Source organism: Coloeus monedula, assembly GCF_965178545.1.
Source record: "Coloeus monedula genome assembly, chromosome: Z".
NCBI lineage: Eukaryota > Metazoa > Chordata > Aves > Passeriformes > Corvidae > Coloeus > Coloeus monedula.
The window spans coordinates 61257798-61279549 of record NC_138822.1 but is presented as its reverse complement, the minus strand read 5'-3'; the positions used below and the strand labels follow the sequence as shown (position 1 = coordinate 61279549).

At 41.1% G+C, this 21752-nt stretch overlaps 1 protein-coding gene across 1 annotated transcript in view; it reads left to right on the top strand.

Annotated features, from left to right (window-relative positions):
• Positions 1 to 17985, top strand: part of TBCA (tubulin folding cofactor A) — a 32869-nt gene extending 14884 nt beyond the window's left edge. The window contains exons 2-4 of the mRNA XM_082301090.1: positions 949 to 1054; positions 6925 to 7011; positions 16509 to 17985. Of these exons, the coding sequence (XP_082157216.1) occupies positions 949 to 1054; positions 6925 to 7011; positions 16509 to 16589 (274 nt within the window). The 3' untranslated portion in view covers positions 16590 to 17985. The remainder of the gene's footprint in view (positions 1 to 948; positions 1055 to 6924; positions 7012 to 16508) is intronic.
• Positions 17986 to 21752: the final 3767 nt, after the last annotated feature.

Genomic DNA, 21752 nt, shown 5'->3' with positions numbered 1-21752 from the left:
TTTGGTGCTTTTGTGGCAGCTTCAGTTCACAGAGATTCTTGTCACCCTGATAACATTCTGTGCATCCTCAGCACTTCTAGTAGGACACTTAAGTGTGACAGATTATGAATTAATTTGCGCTGATGCACTAATGTGGTCATGAAGCTCTCTACTAGACCTTTATTTATTCTCCTTTAATGGTATAATATATTCTTTGCTTCTTGGATCTGGTTGTGGTTTTTTGGATATTAAATTCTTCTCAAACAATCTTACATAGGCTGATCTTTTTCTAACTCTTGTTTGGGGAAGGATTTTCTTCAGCATGATCTCAGGTCTGCGGTAGCATCTCAATGTTTGTTCTGCTCTTGAACTAGCTGAAGACAGAAATTGTTCCAGTATTTTTCATATCCTGAGGGATGTTTTGGTTCTTATCTGGTATTGTGTAATGTAGCATATACCTAATGAACATATGTAATAAAGTGGGAGATGCAACATAAAGTTTGATAATGGGATTGCAGTGTAATAATTACTGTAGAACATCATATTAGACTAGCTTAATATTTCTCTGACCTTCAAACTTATTTACATTACTCTTGAATCTGTGCTTGTTAGCAAAAAACATCCTGCTCCCAAGTATGGGTTCATTATTAGGATCAAAACATGGATTCCTTTTCCTTTGAAAGATAGGAAATTAAGAAAATTGTTGTAATATAATTTATGGAACTGTTACTTTTGTCTATGACCCCCAAACCAGCATCAAGATAAGTGGAGAAAATTCTCATTATTTATTAAAACTAAATTCAGCATTTCCTAGATACAGGGGTTTTTTGCAGTGGTTAAAAGCCTTTTTTTATAAAACTGCATATTACCTTCCAGGCCTGTAACTTTTGGGTGGGGGCTATTAACACTGATGTAACTTTTTACTGAAATAGAACCAGATTAACCCAATCAATTGTTTATTAATTGCAGGCTGGCAAAAGAAAAAGTTATGTATGAAAAAGAAGCAAAACAGCAAGAAGAAAAGATTGAAAAAATGAAAGCTGAAGCATGTGATGATTATGGAATTAAGAAGCAGGTAAAAATCCTTATTTGTTTTCATTTAATCACAGTAATTTTTAGGTCGAGGAATCTCCTGTACTTTTTTCCAGACTCTTGTTATATAAATACTAGACTAAAATCCTGTCAATTATAGAAGTCATAAAAAGCAGCTGTAGACATTTCTTTTAGGTGTTAAACTATAGGGATTATAGTAGATAGATAGATAGATAGATAGATAGATAGATAGATTACTTAGCACTTTGTGTCAGGATGGCTGTTACTCAGTAACTGTGTGTGAAGCCATCACGAGCTGTTTCTCAGAAATACTAAGAACCGGTAGTAAATACATGGTCTGGATGCATATAGGTAAATGAAGTGCTTGCTGCTAAGTGGAAGTGTTACAGCAAAGTGAGAATGCCTGATACTTAATATGAAGGGGAAACATTCCAGCTCTTGAGTACGCCAGTATCCTTTTGGTAAAATCACAGACCTCAGAGAAAGAGAGCAGTGGGTATGCAGATGCGGAGCTGCTGGAGTTTGTAGTGAAGTCATAGATTAGGAAGTAGCATGCTGTACTTTGGTCTTCTCAAGAGTATGGTTTAGTGTCACTGTTACAGTATCATTACATTTTTTCTTTGAAGGTTTCCCACAGGGATAGTGGTTGCAGGCAGTTGATACATACCCTTTTGGAAGAAAAAATGTTGCATTTCCTGCTCATGCGGAGAAGGCTTGGGTTTGGGAGATTGGTGTTTATTCTCTACAGAAGTATGAAATGTCTGTGTTTCACTGTGGTCTTTATATTCTTTCAACTAACTGTGTTACCTTTTGATTACTTTTTTTCCCCCCAGGTATTTCCCAGATGCTTTCTCTCAAATCTTCACAGAAATCAAAACTGTAAACTAAAATTATTTTCACTTAATAGTCATAAACATAACCTTCTGGTGTCCTGTCTTTATTTTTAAACAATGGAAGAATAGGTTAAAGAGAATTCAAATATAAAATTAACAAAAGATGGGAGAATGCACTTTTAGAACAAGCTAAACCAACTTTTTTTAGTAAATTCGTATTTCAGTTCATATGTCTATGTCCTGCCTTGCTTTCATTATGCCATGGGAATGAAATACAAATAAAGCGTTTGTAGACAAATAAAGATTTGTATTTATAGAGTGGAGCTCTCTTCTGCCTCACCAGACTGAGACTTGAAGATCCTCCCAAACAGTAGCCTTTTTGAAGATCTGGTACTAACAAGAACTAATGAATTCAATTCCTATTTTAAGTGTTGCCCATTCATCAGATTGTTTGACTGCGTCATGGTATTTCCACAGTGACTTGCAAGATATCATGGAAGTCAAAACCAGCAATGGCTGGGAACTTCTGCTGAAATTAAATGTTACATACTACTTGAAGGTATTTTCAGAGACCAATGACAAAAGCCTTCACAGGAACAGTCTTGGATTCATTCAGAAGTTGCCTGATCCACTTTGAAAGCAATCAGTTCTTGCAATGATGTCTTCACTTCTTGTTCATTTAGTGCACTTTGCATTCTGGAAGTTGTTAATATTTTAGGTTATTAAAAATTTGGAGAATTAAAGTTATATAGTACCAGGAGAGTTTGCTCAAAACAGTATTTTGGATACAGATAAGACTTTGAGATGTTTTTCAGACAAATATCTGGAGGTTACACATTTTAAGAATTGCCTCTGAGAGTTAATAATCTCTAATTTCTTTTCTAGGGTGAATAACACTTAAAATACAGGTGTAGTCTTTATTTTGGTAATGAAAAGTAACAGTTAGGGGATGGGAACAAATTCAGGTGCTTGAGACTAGGAGAAAAGTTTTAACTATTAGTTTAGCTGAGGTATTAGCTAAATCATATATGTGTGTGTATATTTACATATTTATATACACACACACATCAATCCAGAGTTCCGGGAGGGATTCTTAAAAAGCTTAAAAGCAGTACTTTCTCTTGATGTACTACTGTTCACATTTAGTTTTCTAGTTACAACTCAGAACACACAGTTTTACATACAAAAGTGAATATGGAAAGTTTCACTTTAAGGTGAATAATGCCATTCCTACAGCATATGTATTCTTTAGAGTGTGTCTGGTCTGTAATGAAGGATCAGTCCCTTTGAAGAGCAGTAGGGTGTGACTCAGTATTTTTCTCCTAACTCCTTATGCAGTGGGGCAGCTCATGATTCCAGTGGACTCAAGTGTTGTCTAGCTGAGGCAGTGACCATCTGCAGTGGTTGGCAGTTGTTCGATGCTAGCCCGCATCTGAACTGTCCAGAAGGACTTGCTTAATGAGGAGCAGGTTCAATACTAGAAAAAGGACAGTTTCCTTGCAGTGCTGGTAGATGCTGACCAAAATTATAATTTGAAGATTCCATTTTAGCGTGCAAGAAGACTTCATTATGATTACAAATATTAAAATACTTTTGATTTATCCCACCAGGTGCAAATAATGCTTATAGTTTCTCTGGGTAGCAAGAAGTAGTGTAGTTCTACCTCCCTGCAGATTTTGTCATAATGAAGTCTTAGTTTCACAGAATAACAGAATCACCAGGTTGGAAGAGACCCTGCCTGGTTGGAAAGAGCTCCTCCTTCAGCTTTCATGCTAGACGTGGTAGGTGGTTTGTTGTTGACACACTGCCATTTCTTCAGGCACTCAAACACTGTAGAAACAAAACAGTGTTCTCCAGTTTTTTACTGAAGCTTTCCTTCAAGGTCCTTCAGGAGTCTTTTGATCAATGTATTTGACAACTTGCCTACAGTAAGTGGGCTGTTGTATCCTGTATTTGTGGATAGCTCAGGCTTCTTTTGGGCCTGAAAGGAAGTAGAAATCATAAAGCTGGGTTTCCTACAATTCTTGTGTGCATTTGTGGGGTTTTTTCCTGTCCAAATTCACCTTAGTGCTGTATCTCCTTTTGAGTTCCTGCCTTCCCTATGCCCAGCTTTTTCCTACAACATCTATGCTGTTCTACTCTCTGTATCCCCACACCACCCCACCATCCTGGCCAAGCACACTGATATTACCAAGACCCAGTGCCTTGATAGTACTCCCTGTTTACTGCTGAGGTGAGAAGTATTACAATGGTGTGGATTTAAGTTACAAATATGAATTAACCAACCAATAGCCTTACCATGATTATTTTTTGTATGCTACAATCTCTTACTTAGTGAGATTACTAAATTTTGGAACATTTGGTGTTTGTGATACTTAGAGATTGCTTTTTTTCTTTTAGGTTCCTGTCCTTCCACCAGATACGGCTGTAATTAGTGGATTCCAAGTGTTTTACAGACTTTTTGAGGAGAAGTAGTTCAAGCCTGTAGCACTTGTTTTAGCAAACAATTATCTGCATATCTTTTCTTAACTCTCATCTTTGAGTAGATCCATACTGTTAGGATTATGTGTACAACAGAAACTAGGCAAGTGATTATGTGACAGTATTTAAAAGCTAGACTTTATATTCATATATGTATATATAATTGGTACATATATGACTCATTTACATTTGTCACAGTTTTTAGCCTACCTCTTCTGTTTCGAGCACCACTCTTGTCACATGAAACAATACTGCCATTATACCCTGTGACCCAGTAGTATATCAGGCTGTCCTAAGAGCAAGGAGGTTTGGTGGGGGGTTTTTTGGTTTTATTTTTGGTTTTTCTGGGTTGGGTTGGGTTGGTTTGGGTTTTGGTTTTTTTTCTTTTGTTTTTCGTAGCTTTCAAATTATTTGTGGATCTGCATATCTCTAAATCTCTTGGTTGGATGTGGGTCAGCTGGGAAAAAACCCGAATCAGCATACTCTGCTTCTGTCTTTTTGAAGCTGATAAAACTGATACCTCTCCCTCCCTCATTATTATTGCCGCATTTTTTAAAGTTATTAAATTGTTCTTATCTCAACCCACACAGTTTACCTTTTCTTCCTGTTACCTTCCCCCTATCAGGCAGGAGCAAGTGAGCTGCTGCCTGGTACTCAGTTGCTGACTGGGGTTAAACAACAGTCCTTAGCTAGAACTGGAATTGCCCCAGTCTCCTCAGTGGAATTTGAGTAGCTGCAGTGCATGTCACAGGGATGGATGTCTGGCACTGGAGTTTGAGTGGCTATTGTGCTTGTTACCCTTACAGTTTTGGCCAAAAGTCAGGCAGAATTTTGATGGAATTTGAAGAACGAACACTTTTAAAACTCCAGTCCTAAAGCTTATATAATTATTTGAGCTTTTGACTTTGCTTTATTACATATATTTGTAAAGGTAAATAGTCTGTCTGGGACTATCAGCATTACTTGAAAAAAAGTGGTTTATGCCAAAGGTAAATGATAATGGTTCCACTAAATTCCTGTTCTAGTCTCCAGCTGTTTGCACCTACTGAATATAATTCTAGGATTTATCATCCTTCTGGTTTTTATTCATCATTGCATAACCATAGGCAAATATAAATAAAACTTGGGTAACCCTTTGGAAATTAGTCAGTATTGTTTCAAATAGAATGATTTGGGTAGATTTTTTCATTTCTTAGAGCAGGCAGGACTACAGCTTACAGATTTTAGATTTATATGCCTTCCCAAGTCACTTACCTAGTGGCACATACCAAGTAAGTTACTAATTTCATACCATCTGCCAGCTTTACAACACACAAATCTTTAGCAATGCTGGTGCAAGGAAGTAATTATTGGATTTTCTCACTCCTGTAGGTATTCTACTTCATAAAGCAAAAGGCATCATCTCATGCGGTTTATGGCACACCTCACTCTATGGATGTTACATTGACCGATGAAAGTGTAAAATTAGAAACTAAGTTTTTTCTCTCAAAAACCAAATGGACTAAGTGACACTTAAAAACATGGTGATAATGTCTTGTTTACATAAAGCCTTCCTGAATACATAAATACATTCTTAGCTATAGCTTAACATACCTTTTACAATGACCTTTTGGTAGAGCAGCACTCATACTAGCAGGACAATACAACATAGGAATGACAGAAATAAGCCATTTAAAGGGAAGGTTTTCTGTTGCAGGTTATCCTGAATGTAGATGTTTCATATTTAAATATATAACAGCTTTTCATTTATAAATAGATTTAACATTACTGAACAACTCTGCACATCTTTTCTTCTCAGTATTTGGTGTTCAGATCCAGAAATGCTCCATGAAATAAATGTTCCCTTTCTTAAAACTGATGTTGTTTTCTTTAGGAGGTGGCAAGATTTTCAGATTCAGTGGGGTGCCAGTTAAGTAATTTTGTTCAAAGTGCATGGTGAGAATAATCTTTATCCTAAAATGAAGCACAAGGATATGTAATAACTTTTTATGCATGATAAGTATCAAAAATACGAGCCTGCTGGTCTTTGCTTTTCATTTTTCTTTACCTTTGTCTTTCAGTCAGAGCCTCCTGCAGTCTGCACACAATGTGATCAATAACTCAATAACTTTTTTCATGCAGTAATTATCTCTATGGGGTATTATCTGAACACTCTTTTTCTTTATTACCCAAAAGATGCAGGAGATATTTATATAACCAGCTGATCCCATTTTGGATGAAGCTGCTTCGTGACAGCAGGAGAAAGTTTGTTTTAAATAGACTTTTTAACAGATGGTGAAAACCTTACTAAGCTGTACTTTTTTCCCAAGGGAAAGATTATTCTGAATACTGTCTTGCACTTAATACTTGATATTCAGTTAAGCACAGAGTAAATGGAAATGTCCTGTAAATTAACAGAGTTTTAGGCAGTTATGCCAAGTGAGTATCTTTTAAGAAAAGAAGCCTATTCAGAAGATAGGCAACTGTTCTGAAGTTCCTAGGTAATGACTAGATTGCTGATTTTTCAGAGTAAAGCCTTATTCTAAAAGATAATGTTTCTATCTGGAATATATTCTAATTTGACTTCCAATTTTCACAGATCGAGATCTTGCAAGAGTCACGAATGATGATTCCAGACTGCCAGCGCAGACTAGAAGTTGCACATGCAGAGCTTACTCAACTACTAGTGAGTATTGCACCACACCCCACTGATCAAGAAGTGCTAGGTGCACTTGGATAAACAACTGCAGCAAATTAAAGCTGGATTAAAGAATTTGTTTCCATAGGTCCAAAGATCAGCATCCTGTGAGATACCAGTATTTTGCTTTAGGTAACTGTCTTTGCAGACTTGGTCTTCAGTATGTGAAGACTGTGTGTGTTAGAAGTTACCTTTAATGGAGTGTACCTTTGACATACGCTTACACGAGACTGTGAAAATGGACTCAGAACTCCTGTGCTAGTTCCATCATCAGAGGAATCAGTTCACCCACTTTAGGTTTTATAGATAGTATAAATGTATATAGTATGCTTGTAGGGAACTGAAATAGTCAAAATACTTTGGTTACTGCCTTTATTCTGCTATGGACAAGTCAGATGAGTCTTTGCTGACTATTTCTTTATGTTTTATTAGTGAAGTGAGCAGTACTGCCATGTTTTTAAAGATACAAATACTTGCAGAAATAAAGAGTATTTTGTACAAATAGATTCACTGGACCTGTACTACGTTTGGAGATGATCATGCTTATTTTAAAAGCTGACGTCTCATCAAGAACTCAGCTACATATGTTCGTACACAATAAATGGTATTGTGAGACTAAAAATATACAGCCTAAATTGTGTCCCAGATACAGTGATAGCTAAAATGCAAATACTTTTTTAATGGAAAAGTCAAGTGTCCTAGTTTCAGGTAGTTTGCCTCTACTGTTTTCCAGAATAAATGCTCAGTACTTGGCAGGATTCAGGGTCTTTTTGTCATTCAACTACTTACTTAACAGTTAGTAAGTCTAGATTTCAGTGGCATGAAGAAATGATGCTATTGACTCATAGTATGCAAACTTAAAACAAGGAATGGGGGCAGTTACTATTGTTAAGAATTTGGAAGTCTTCATGTGTTGCTTTCTGTGCTTAGCTCACCTTCAATGCTTTTATTAAAATTTACTGTATCCGTAGTATGTTTTTCAGTTGTCAGTCTACTGACAATTTTCTAAGAGGACTCTTGGTCTGAAGTTTGTTCTTACTGATACCTTGGTTTTAAATATTTAACATGATAAAATAAAGGTATGTGTATCTACTTGCACATGCCAGCCATTATCTGGGACCTTAAGCAGGACAAAAGAATTTACCTGTGCTTTTAGTAACATAGAATGTGCGTTTTCAAAAGTTTCATATTCCTCGTTTCATAGAATGGTTTGGGTTAGAACGAACCTTCATAGATCATCTGTTCCAACTCCCTTGCAATGACCAGGAACATCTTCAACTACATCAGGTTGCTTAGAGCCTCATCCAGCCTCACAGTGAATATTTACATGGATGTGGCACCTACCACCTCTCTGGGCAACCTGTCCTATAGTTTCACCACCCTCACTGTAAAAAACTTCTTTATATCTAGTCTGAATCTATCCTCTTCTAGTTTAAAGCCACCACCCCTTGTCCTGTCACAACAGGCCCTACTAAAAAGTTTGTCCCCACCTTTCTTGTAGGTCCCCATTAAGTACTGAAAGGCTGCTATGAGGGCTGCTCAGAGCTGCCTCTTCTCCAGGCTGAACAAACCCAACTCTCAGCCTGTCCTAAAAGGGGAGGTGCTCCAGCCCTCTGATCATCTCCGTGACCACCTCTGGACTCACTCCAACATCTCCATGTCCTTCCCGTGCTGGGACCCCAGAGCTGGATGCAGCACTGCAGGTGGGGTCTCAGCAGAGCAGAGCAGAGGGGCAGAATCCCCTCCCTGGCCCTGCTGGCCACGCTGCTTTGGATGCAGCCCAGGACACGTTTGGCTCTCTGGGCTCTGAGTGCCCATGGCTGGGTCATGTCCAGCCTCTCACCCACCAGCACTCCCGAGTCCTTCTGGGCAGGGCTGCTCTGAGCTGTCCATCCCCCAGCCTGTGTTGATACCAGGGTTGCTCTGACCCAGGTGCAGCACCTTGCACTTGGCCTTGTTAAACCTCATGAGATTTTCATGGGCCCGCTTCTCAAGCTTGTCCATGTTCCTCTGGATGGCATCCCATCCCTCAGGTGCATCAGCTGCACTACTCAGCTTGGTTTATCTGCACATTCACTGGTCTTACTTTCTATGTCATTAATGAAGATATTAAATAACGCTGGTCACCATACAGACACCCAAGGGACACCACTTGTCACTGATTTCCATCCAAACATTCAGTCATTGACCACTTCTCTGGCTGTGACCATCCAGCCAATTCCTTATCCAGTGAAGAGTCCGCCCATCAAATCCACCTCTCTCCAGTTTACAGAGAAGGATGTTGTGGGGGTCCAGGAAGTCCACAATGACAATTCCCTTTTTGTTTTCCTTAAGGACTTCACCTGACTACCATGACTTTTCAAATGTTATAGAGAGGATCTTGGCAACTACATCAGGCAATGCCCCCAGGAATCTGGGAAGCATCTTGTCAGGTCCTATAGATTTAGGTACATTCAGGTTCCTCAGGTGGTCATCCTGATAAGGTAAAGATTAGATAAAAAACCTAATCTTTACTTAGAATGGGAGGGACTTTGCTCTCCCAGTCCCTATTTCATAGTCTGTCCACTTTAGAGGTGTGGGAAGAAGCTGCCAGTAAGACAAAAACATTGTTGAGTACCTCAGCCTTCATATTTGCTTGAGGAGGTATACTTACACCTTTTTACCAGCTAGGCTCGTAGTTCAATGCCTTAGAAAGCCTCGGGCAGCCTAGAGAGGTAGCACGGGCAGTCCAGCATTTCAGTAGCTCTAAGAGCAGCAATAGTAGCTGCAAAGCTGATACCACCAGCAGAAGCAAAGAGGGAGAAATACAGCTTTTGGTTGCCAATTCCTGCAATTAGAAGCTTTCAAATAGAAACAGAGACAAGATGTTCACAGAAAGGGTGCAAGCCAAAGAGGCCGGGCCCCCTCCTGGTCCTTCCTTTTATTGGTAGAAGGGGAAAGGGGAGGACTGGGGGCGTACCCGGGGTGACCGGCCAATGAGACACTGCTAAAGAGTTTGAGTTACATTTGGTTTTGCCTGCGCTTGGAACAAAGGGCTTCAGAGCACATGACAGAGGCAAGTGTCTTGGGGAAGGGGAAGGGAAGCTCGGAACAGGCAGCAACAATTCCCTATTTGTTTTTCTTTAAAGCTGGGTTGTAACTCTTAGTAACTTAAAGTGCATAGAACAGTAACAAAACAACAGTGCAAAATGTGAGTGCAAAACAGTGCAACTTAACTTCAGGGATTAACGTCAAAATCTGGAGTAGAGGGTTTACATGAGGGTGCAAAATCAGGATCCTTTTTATGGCATCTCCTCCAGGAGGCAGTTTTAACCTCCTTGACTTTTGAGGAAGTGACATAAGGTTTTACTAATTTCTCTGGAATCCACCTCAGTCCTTGAGGGGTAGATACACTGGCATACCCATGTCCTCAAGTTACAAGTTTGTATGGTCCTTGGATTTTTTGAGTCTCTGGGTCCCGGATCAGGACTTCTGGATTCTCCTTCAGTTTCTGTCTCCTGGTCTTCTGGAAATGACGATAGATGGGAGGGTTTGGATCCTCAAAGGTGCCATTCAGGAAGTTTATGGTAAACAACGCTTTGCTGAGTCTGAGGGCAGGTGAGTTGAGTTTGGTGGTCCCTGACTGTTGTAGCAGCATTCGCTTGAGGGTTTGATGGGCACATTCAACAATGCCTTGAATTTGGGGAGTGAGGAATACCTGTAACATGTCGAAATCCCCACTGCTGATGAAAGTTTTTAAACTCCTGAGAGGTGTAGGCAGGTCCATTATCAGTTTTTATCTCCTCAGGTATACCAAGAACAGCAAAAGCTTGGACAAGATGTTTTTCAACGTCCTTAGCTTTTTCACCTGCATGTGCAGAGGCATACATAGCACCAGAGAAGGTATCAATAGAAACGTGAATGTATTTTAATCTCCCAGATTCAGGGAAATGTGTGACATCCATCTGCCACACTTCACCGCTATTAATGCCTCTGGGATTGACCCCCATGCCCAGTGATGGAAGCTGTAGCTTCTGGCAGTTGGGACATGTCGCCACTATTGCTTTTGCCTGTGTCCGTGACACATGGAACATGCGGGTAAGAACAGGAATATTTTGATGGTACATGGCATGGCTCAATTTTGCTTGTTCAAAAACTTGGGGGAGCTTTGGTAAGCCGGCTGATAGAACTATGTCTGCTGGCATAGCCAGAACATCAGCTCTACGATTACCCTCTGCAATAAATCCTGGCAGGTTTGTATGTGACCTCACATGCATGACAAAATAGGGATGCTCTCTGTGGGAAACCAGAAAAATTAGCTTTAAGAGCAAATCATTAAATTTTTTGTTTGAGATTTCTTTTAGGAGAGCATGCTCATCTCTAACAGTTACTCCAGCTACATATGCTGAGTCTGTGACCAAATTAAAGGGTTCTTTGAACCTCTCAAATGCTCTAATGACAGCTGCTAGTTCAGCTACTTGTGGTGATCCCTGGATTACTTTGATGTCAGATTCCCACTTTTGCGTCTTTGGGTTTTTCCATGTGATCACTGATTTTTTTACTCTTTCCTGAACCATCAGTAAAAATGGTCATCGTATCAAGGGGTTTTCTACTTTGAATCTCTCAAGGGATGAAAGAGAATGCCAGATTGAACAATGTATGTTTTGAGTAATGATTGGAGATTTGGCCTGAATAACTATCTAAAGCAATTTGTAAATTTATATCATTTTGGAGTAGGTGATCTAATGTGTCTGTTGTTACAGGTAAGTAGATGCATGCAAAGTCACATCCTGCCAGGGTACAGAGCTTTGCTCTACCCTTCATGATAATTTTTGCCATTAGTTCTTGTGGCTGTGTGATGGTTTTAGGAGGTTGGAGTAGAAGGAATACCCATTCAATTATGATGAGGGGTTCCTTCTGCTCTTTGTCCCACTGAAATATGAGGCCATGAAAGCGTGGTACCTTCCCTAGAATGACAAGCTTAAAGGGTAGGGAGGGCTGATACCTGTGTGCTTGTCTGGTGGAAATGAGCTCTTGCATCTTTTTGAAAGACTGCCTTGCCTCTTCTGTCAGGGATCTAGGGGATGCTGGACCGCCTTCCCCTTTTAACAGGTTTGCAATAGGAGCTACATCCTCTGTGGTGAGTCCTAACCAGGGTCTTAAATAATTCAGTGTCCCACAGATCTGTTGCACTTCCTGTAGTGTTTTTGGGTTATTATTAATGGTGACAGGTGTTGGGGTGATAGAGGTTTCTGTGATTTTGAGTCCGAGGTATTTTCAAGGGCTTGTTCTTTGCATTTTTCCTGGTTGTAATTCAAAGCCTTTGGCCTCTAGGGCCTCAACCACCATGTTAAGTGTCTGCTCGAGATACTGATTATTGGGAGCACATACCAGTACATCATCCATGTGATGTAGGATGATGGCTTTCTCTGCTTTGGCATGGATGGGAGATAGAATTCTGGCAATATACTCTTGGCAGAGAGTTGGGGAATTTTTCATACCTTGGGGAAGTACAAGCCGATGGTAACGTTCCATGGGAGTTTCACAATTAATAGAGGCCACAGAAAATGCAAATAGAGGGGTATCTGCAGGGTGGAGTGGAATATGAAAGAAGCAATCTTTGATATCACGAACAGCTAAATGCCAATGTTGTGGGAGCACTGAAGGTGATGGCATACCTGGTTGAAGGGGTCCCATGTCTTCAATAACCTTATTGATTTCTTTAAGATCTTGGAGGAGCCTGTATTTGTTCTTTCCTGGTTTTTGTATTACAAACACGGGTGTATTCCATGGGCTGTTGGTACAATATTCCCTTTAGCCAATTGTTCAGCTACTAATGTTTGGAGTGCCTCGAAGTTTTCTTCTTTTAGCAACCACTGGTTAACCCACACTGGTTCATCTGTTTTCCAAGTTAGCTTTTGTGGTTGGCACTCTGCTCCAGTGGCTGCAAGGGAAAATTTTGATGTCTAGGGGTGATATCAATTTTTGTTCCCCACTGAGACATGGCATCCCTTCCCCACAGGGTGAATTTAGTGTCCAGGACATATGGATGAAGTGTTGCTATTTGTCCTTCAGGACCTTCAATTTGAATGGTGTTTTTGGATTGCTTCGCAATTTGGGTACCTCCAACCCCTTGTATGATACCCTGAGACTGCAATTCCCATTGCTCAGGCCACTTATCAAATGGAATGACAGACACATCAGCACCTGTGTCTATCATTCCCATGATACTGATTTTATGTGATCTGTGATGGAGCTTACATTCTACTACAGGTTTATAGTTTCCCAAAACCTCAGTCCAACAGATGGTTGGGATATGACCGTCTGTGGGCAGGTATTTGGGCAGTGGAATGGCCTGTGCAATGACTTGACCCTTTGGCATGAAGTACGGTGGATATATACATTGTACAATTAGGTTAGAACACCTGTTCTGATCCACTTTCATGAGTGTGGGTGTAACCTCTATCCCAGCAGGTGTCCCCAATAACAAAAAGGGATGTAAGGTCTGGCATGTGGTCCACATTCTGGAATGAGAGGGGTATTACAGTCTGTTTGTTGTTGTTGAAATGGTGTGTTTCATCACAGCTTACCTTAAACCTGAGTCCAGAAGTCCAAGTTGCTTTGTCTGCAGCTCTATTTATGTCAGAACATGGAGCTGTTAGGATGTGTTGAGTCGCTAGTTTCCCTGCTGTTGACCTGGGGAAACAGTCTTTGGAGAGTTTTTATCAGCAATTATAATTGTTCTGCCATTGGGAGTTACACGTCCCTTTTTCTGACAATGATAGCATATAAAGTTACCTCGCGACTGAGTTTGCCCTGTACCCATAGCATTCTCCACAACCTCCCCCACCATCCCCACTTTTTTCAAAAGGGGAACAGCTGTGTTCAGCTGCACCTTCTTTGTACAGACTTCGAGGATGGATTCAACAGTCGGAGGGGAGTGTAAAGGAAGAGTCAGGATGATTTGTTTGCAAGCATCATTCATATTCACTTGGAGCAGTTCGAGTAGGAGCGCTTGTTGGAGGTCAGGATTAGGGACCTGGGAAAAGATAGCTCCATGCAAACCGTTATAGAAGTAAATAATATTTTCATTTGGCAATTGTTTGATGTTGGTATAATGAGATGTAGGAGTCTGAGATGGTAGTAGTGTTAAGGCCTTTTCAGCAGTACATGTGATTTCAGTAAGAACTGGATGAAGGATAAGCATTGCTTGTTTTTGGGGATTTGCCATATTATTGTCACCAGATAAAAGGCCTAATGTGATATAATTGTTGTCAAAGTCCAGGTAATTATCTGGAGTTTGCTACAAAATTTGCAATAAATCAGCTAGAATTATTTACCATTGTTGTTTCCACAACACAAAATCACCAGGTGTGAGAAGTTTGCATTATTGTAATTAAATCATGAGGTACAAGTAAGTGAGTTGCAAAAGTAGCACTTAAAAAGCTCTTAAAATAATTACTATGCATCCCAAACTCCTTAATTGCCTTGCACAAATCCTTAATATCAGAATAAGGAAAGGGCGTCCAGCCAGGGTTGGCTCCCGTGCTAGTACGAGAGAGCGTAGTAGCAGCTGGAGGTACTTCCAGGTAACCATGGGTTTCAGGATTTAAGGAGGTAGTCACATGACTGTGGGAACCTGGGGCAGGACGATGGGAAGCAGGGGCGGGGAGTGGAGGGGCAGGGGCAGGGAGTGGAGGTGGGGACGTGGCCGGAGGAGGGGAGGGGTTGGGAGCGGGGTTGTGGGAGGCAGGGTCATGGGCGGGCACAGAGGGAGGGGTGAAACACGATGCTTTGGGGGCGGGGACAGGTTCCAACACAGGAGTGGGAGGGGATGGGGACAAGAAGGGATTTGTGGGAGGTGTAGTTTGGAGAGGAAGGAACATAGCATCCGCCATTATTGGAGACAAACAAACTCGGAGAAAAGGGGTTGGGGGGAGGGGGTTTTTCCTGGCCTGCGAGCACACGGCAGTGGCTGTTCCTGGGAACAAAGAGATCAGGGGAGAAGGGGTTTTTCTGCGTGCTTAAAACATGAGGGCTACAAACTGGGGACAAAGGAATGGAGAAAAGGGGTTGGAAAGGTCCTGGGACTGGCTCTGGATTCCAATCCAAGGCAGGGTGCTGAGGAAACATGGGTGAGGCAGGAGGATGATGGCCCTCCTGAGCTGAAAAGCAGTCTAATCAAGCTGTGTTTTCCAGCGTAGGGGAAGAGGGGTCAGGGACACAGGGGTTGGAAGAGGGTGTAAGGGAATTAAAAGAGGGTTTCTGCGGTGGCTTTTCATGTACTGCTTTTTTCTCCAGCAAAGTATAACTTAGTAACAGGAGAGGAAAAAATTTTGAAACTGTTTCGTCTCCTGCACGCCTAAGAGAGGAGAGTTCTCTCCCCACCTTGTCCCAAAATTCAGAAGATCTCATATCCTCGGAGGATAGATTAGGAAAATACTGAAAAAGCCATCATACAAAAGATTGAACTAGATTTTTAGGGTATTTATGCCCAGTACAAGAAAGGTAGCTTTGAACTTGGTAGTATATTTCTCTATGGTGTAAAGAAACCTCAGATCCCATAACAAATGCAGCACCACAAACCTCAGCCCCAAATCACAAAAAAGAGGGGAAAAAAAAGAGAAAGTTTGCACCAGCACCAGCTTAAGACGGGAGCTCCTTAACTGGCAGGGAAATATTCACCACAGTTCTGGATTTACCACAGGAAAACAGATCTGGAGAAAAAAAATAAGCGAAGAGGGTCTTCTACATTCCAGCCGTTCCCTCGCCACGTGGTGTGGGGGAGGGTACAGGCTGAGGCTCTGGGCTCGCTGTTACGCAAGAAGTAACAGCTCGATACAGAGAGCTGGCATGGCAGGACATGCAGAGCTAACTCCAGCAGACACAGAGCTGCCGGGACACCCTAAAAGTCTCTCAGAACTGGGGCTCAGAGAGAGCACGTTGGGCGCCAGATGTGGAGATACTTACAGCTTTTTACTGGCTAGGCTCGTAGTTCAATGCCTTAGAAAGCCTCGGGCAGCCTAGAGAGGTAGCACGGGCAATCCAGCATTTCAGTAGCTCTAAGAGCAGCAATAGTAGCTGCAAAGCTGATACCACCAGCAGAAGCAAAGAGGGAGAAATACAGCTTTTGGTTGCCAATTCCTGCAATTAGAAGCTTTCAAATAGAAACAGAGACAAGATGTTCGCAGAAAGGGTGCAAGCCAAAGAGGCCGGGCCCCCTCTTGGTCCTTCCTTTTATTGGGAGAGGGGAAAGGGGAGGACTGGGGGCGTACCCGGGGTGACCGGCCAATGAGACACTGCTAAAGAGTTTGAGTTACATTTGGTTTTGCCTGCGCTTGGAACAAAGGGCTTCAGAGCACATGACAGAGGCAAGTCCTGGCTTGTCTCAGGGAGGGGAAGCTCAGAAAAGGCAGCAACATTTGCTAGCAGTTTTTTTACCTTCTTAAATTTAATCCCACAACAGTTACTTTCAGAGTACTCAAAAATGTTGTTTTTGATTACAGGAAAACGAAAAAGAATTGGAAGAAGCTGAAGAGTATAAAGAAGCACGTTCCATACTGGAGTCAGTGAAGCTGGAAGCCTAGCTGTTTTCCAGTTCTCTCTTTATATGCATTAGCACGGGGTCTATTCCACAGTTTCATTTGACTATGGCTCTACTACTATTGTTGACTTGCTAAAGTTCCGTTTATGCAAACTGGGCTTTCTCTAACTGCAAGGTGCATCAAAGAATGTTCTGAAATATTTGTGTGTTCCATATTCAGGCAAAATAGATATATTTCCAGTTCACCTCAATTTAAAAAAAGAAAAATAAAGCCCATTTAAAGTTAGTGTAATAGTTAATATAGAGAACTTAAATCTGAACAGTTGAAGTTTGGCTATGTGAGGGACCAGTAAATAGTTCAGAATGAAATAGCATCATAGAATGGTTTGGATTGGAAAGGTTCTATCTAGTTCCAACCCCCTGACATGGGCTTTAGAAGCACCTTATATTTGAAATAATTTCAAGCCATTACAGCATAAAAATCTGTATTGAAAGAAAAGTAGACTAAATGACTGTTACAGTGGGGATACTGTAACACGCATATATCAAACCAGGAGTCCCGTGGAAAAGAAATATGTATGGACCGATTCTTGATGGCTGTTTCAGAGATGTTTATTTCCCCAGCCCCATGGCCGGGGCTCTGCCGAGGAACTGCTCAGTCACGGGACCCGAGGGTCCTTCTGCCCGCGCAGGGAACACAAACCAACCCATGGGAACGAGGCTGAGCAGGGCCATGCGGCTGGAGAAATAAACATCTCTGAAACATCTACCAAGAATCTGTCTGTCCATATATATTTCTTTTCCACGGGACTCCTGGTTTGATATATGCGTGTTACAGTAATCCCCACTGTAACAAGACCCTTCCCAGTCACCCACCTTTTCTCTGTGGTACAATTTTCTGTAGTTTTATCAAGTATGTACTCCTTGTTTATCTTGAGTCCAAGACAAAACTAAAAGCTGACTCCAGATCTTTCTCAGTGAGCATGGAACTGATTTGTAGAGCCCAATTCATACAATTTCCATTGATCAAAATTATTCTACTTTTCAAGAAGCAGAATGTAGCAGGTGACTAGTATATTGTGAGTTCCATCTGCTAATAAGAGTTCTGGACTGAATGCTTTTCTTGAAAGCACCTTGGCCTAAGTGATTTTTTTTTTAACAAGGTCAAACCCCAGGACATGGAAGAGAGCTAATGGGTAAGGGAACAACACTTAGTCTGCCCTGGAAGACCATTAAAACATTATGTACAAAAGCTGTGGTTTTTTCAGAGTAGCTTCTCTAAAGCAAATAGTAAGTTCTGTTGATAAACAAGAAAGCTTTTTACATTAGTTTTTATAGTTTGAAAGTGTTCTGGCATGTTTCTTAAAGGCAACACAAAGCACAGTGTACCTTTTGTGTGGTGCTAAATTCTCAATAAAATTCTTTGTTAATTTGCCTGAGTTGGAGTAAACTGCTGTTTCAGTACTTATTACGTACCTTAAGCACATTTAGAGTAATGTCTACTTCTCCATCACTCTTAAGCACTGCTCTGACAGATCAACACCAAAAGATTGCTGATTGAATCGGTCAGAATGATATACTTTTGAAGTGGCCCCAGACCAGTACCAGAGAGGGCTAAGAGGTGAAACCTGCTTTGACAGTACAGTTTCATAAGAGAACATGCATACCTTCTTACCAGCATTGTGTTCTAGGCATGGAACTGCCAAGCAGACACTGCCTGGTTCACAGCACATATGAACTGCTATTGAGGAAAACATCTGTCTTTGGATACTCATTTCACCAGTTTTCTTCTATGGACCTTCCCTGGGAAAGGTGGCTGGAGTGCACAAAACAGGTCGTGTGTCTCAGCTGACAGCCATGAGTCTGCTTGCAGCCATTGAGTGGAGTGTGGTGAATAAATGCTGCGCTGAAAAGGAGGTGTAGGGAGATGCCAAGTCTGCTGGGTAAACAGGGTTTAGAATGAAAATTGCTCTTCTTCAGAAGAAAGAATATACAATTCTGGGAAAAAAGCCCACAGAAAAATGATATGCAGTTGCTGAGTACCACAAGAAATGTATATGAGAGCTAGACAGGTGTGACCCATAGTGGCTAAAGGCAAGTAGGATTGTCATATGGTTTAAGTTGGCATTTAGAATGAAAGTCACACAGCCTTAAACTATTACATAAACTCCAGGGAAAAGTTTCTTGCTACAGTAGTTTCTAGGGTGACTGGTTTCTCATGTTCGTCTAATATGTCTCTGTCCAAGCCATTTCCTAGCTCCCTACTACTGCATCATGAACCAAGATGATACTGTGATATACCACTGACTTCTCTAAAAATGGGCATATTCTGTAGTACAGGAAGTAGCCAGCCTCACTGATGAAAATCAAGGTATGTTCACACCTGAAAATACTTTGTCTCCAGATACCTCTGGAACTGTCTAACTTCTGAAGGGGACAGCAGCATGTTTTCAGACTGCCAACATCCTTTAGGAGAAGGAAAGAGCTAACTGTACACAAGTATTTTGGGTTAAATCCACAAAAAGCCTAAACACAGAGCTGTTCTATTTCCCTGTAACAACATCCTGTTTTGGCAACCCACCTTCCCCGTATCTGGTGAAACCTTTCAACAGAGCTCCAGTCAATCTGCATTCAAACACGTGGGGGTGGGGGAGGGACTTCAAGTCCTTGGTCTAACTCAGGAGGTTCAGATCAAGGGAGATGCTCAATAACCGGGCCATACTTACTCCTAATAGTCTGGGGTCCTCAGAATTGCCACATTAGTATGACTGGTGGCTGCACAGCTCGTTAAGGCTGGGCAATCACCAAGAATTTACTAGTAAAATTGGGTGGTCTGATCACCCCAAAAGGTACAGTTCTCTGTTACGATCCAGTTTAAACCCAGAAAAGCAAAGCAAGCTAAGTCTCTGTGCATAAACCGAAAAGAACTTAGAAGGTTCAAAATATCCCCAGAAACGAGATTAAAACCAAATGAGGTTAGATGTTGATGCCAAAAAATGGATGTATTTTATTTAATAGTAAAAGAGGCAAAGAGAAGGGAAGAGAAAAAGAAAAAAGAAAAGAAAAGAAAAGAAAAGAAAAGAAAAGAAAAGAAAAGAAAAGAAAAGAAAAGAAAAGAAAAGAAAAGAAAAGAAAAGAAAAGAAAAGAGAAAAAGAAAAGAAAAAGAAAAGAAAAAAGAAAAGAGAAAAAGAAAAGAAAAAGAAAAGAAAAAAGAAAAGAGAAAAGAAAAGAAAGAAAAAGGAAAGAAAAGAAAAAAGAAAGAAAAGAAAGAAAAGAAAAAGAAAAGAAAGAAAAAGAAAGAAAATAAAAAGAAAGAAAAGACAGAGAAAGAAAAAGAAAAAAGTGTGGGGGGGGTGGGGGACAGGGAGAGGTGACAGGGGTTAGGTGGAAGTAGATCACCCATCCAAGGGTACCAGCCACATCTCGTTGCTCCCCTCCATCTGGTCTGCTCGTGGTGAGGGTCCCCCGTCACTGCTGTGGCCACGCTGCCACACACCACCACACCACACACCATCTACCCGGTGGAGGATGGGCAGTCACTGCACCTCTGACCAGAGGCTTTTCCCAGATACCCAAAGCCTCTCCTCCCTCTGCCCTTTGGTGGAGGGTCTGTGTGAGCCTGGCAGCTGATAGCCCTGGGGCTGTGGTCTCCACCTTTGGAGGTGTTAAGCCTGTGCTTTGTGAAATGTCCCCATCGAGTTTTTACTTTATCTTACCTTCATCAGCCAAGGCCCCACTCAGGGTGCAGTAGTCTTCTTTGCAGCCTCTGTAATACAGTCTTAAAAGTCCTTCAAGAGAATGTTTAAGTCATAAATTATAATATTTCAGTCTCTGACATTCTCTACGACAGACCTGTATGACAAAAGAAGTAGAATAGGAAGTGTGTGCATTTAATATGTGGGTGATACAAGGGTGTTCAGTATCTTCAAGGACAATATCAGAAATCAAAAGGTTTCTGACTAACTGGAGAAATTTTAAAATACTTCTTTTAGTAAGGATGTATTTAAATAAGAAAATAAAGCAAACTTACACATGGCAGCAGCAATTTTCTACTGCACCAACATAGGAAAAAGTAAGTGCTAGACACCATTTCTGAGTGATACAAAAGAATTTTAGTGAATTACATGCAAAACATTAGCTCATAAGACATGGGCAACAACCCTTACACTCCCCTTCTTATTAGAAAGGCTTTATCTAGAAGTATTATTGCAGCTAGAAGCTGCAACTAAAAGGGATGAACAAATAAGAAGGATTCACAAGAAAACAGTGAAAACTACTAAAAAGACTGAAAAATGGTCTGTGCAAAAGAAGGAACAAATCCAGACATTTTAGCCTGGAAAATACTGAGGGTAGCAGAGGTAATAGTCTTCGAGCATATACAGAATTACAGAAGAAAATAGTAACATTTTCTTGGCAGACAGAGTAAGATGCAATGAGCTTTAGTTACAGTGAGGGGAAAAATATTGGACAGGTTCCTTCCTCAGGAAACAACTAAGACAGATGAAGCTCTGGAACAGACTGCCCACAGAGGCTGTTGGAGATGCCTTCCTAGAGGTCTTCTCATGACCAGGCAGCTCAGTCACTCATGACACTGGGACAGCTGATCCTTCCTCATATTTACACATTACAAGAGCATCCAAAGGTGCATGAGCATTCATCCTTCCTGAGCAGCACTTACCACCTCACTCAAAAATACGAGATTTGTGACACAGCTGAAATTAACTTTGAGTATAGCACAGAGGAGATCCCCAGAGTCCCCTCAAAGGAGACAATTCAGTGATACCTACCTAACTTTTCAGATCTTGCACTGCACAACACAGAGGACTCAAGAAGGTGAAAATGGTCTTCCTTAATGAAAGAACCAGATGAAATAGTTTTTTCTGACTTTCCACTTCCTATTCACATTTCTGGACACTCATGAAACACACAAAATGTCAAAAATACTTCAGGTTCCCACTTGTCATTTTATTTTATGTGTTAATTTGTGCACAAACTAGCTCATTCAGGGCAAAGATAGAAAGCCAAAAGTTTGAAATGTAGCTGAAATCAGAAGGATGGAACTTGCAAGGCAAGAAGTGAACTGTGGGGCCTGCTGGAAACACCTGTGAGGGAAGTAGCAAATTTAGTTCAAAGTCTCACCGTTCATACTCAGAGCAGGACTACAAGCTGAGGGAAAGAAGAAAATGTGTTTCCTATGGCCTAACC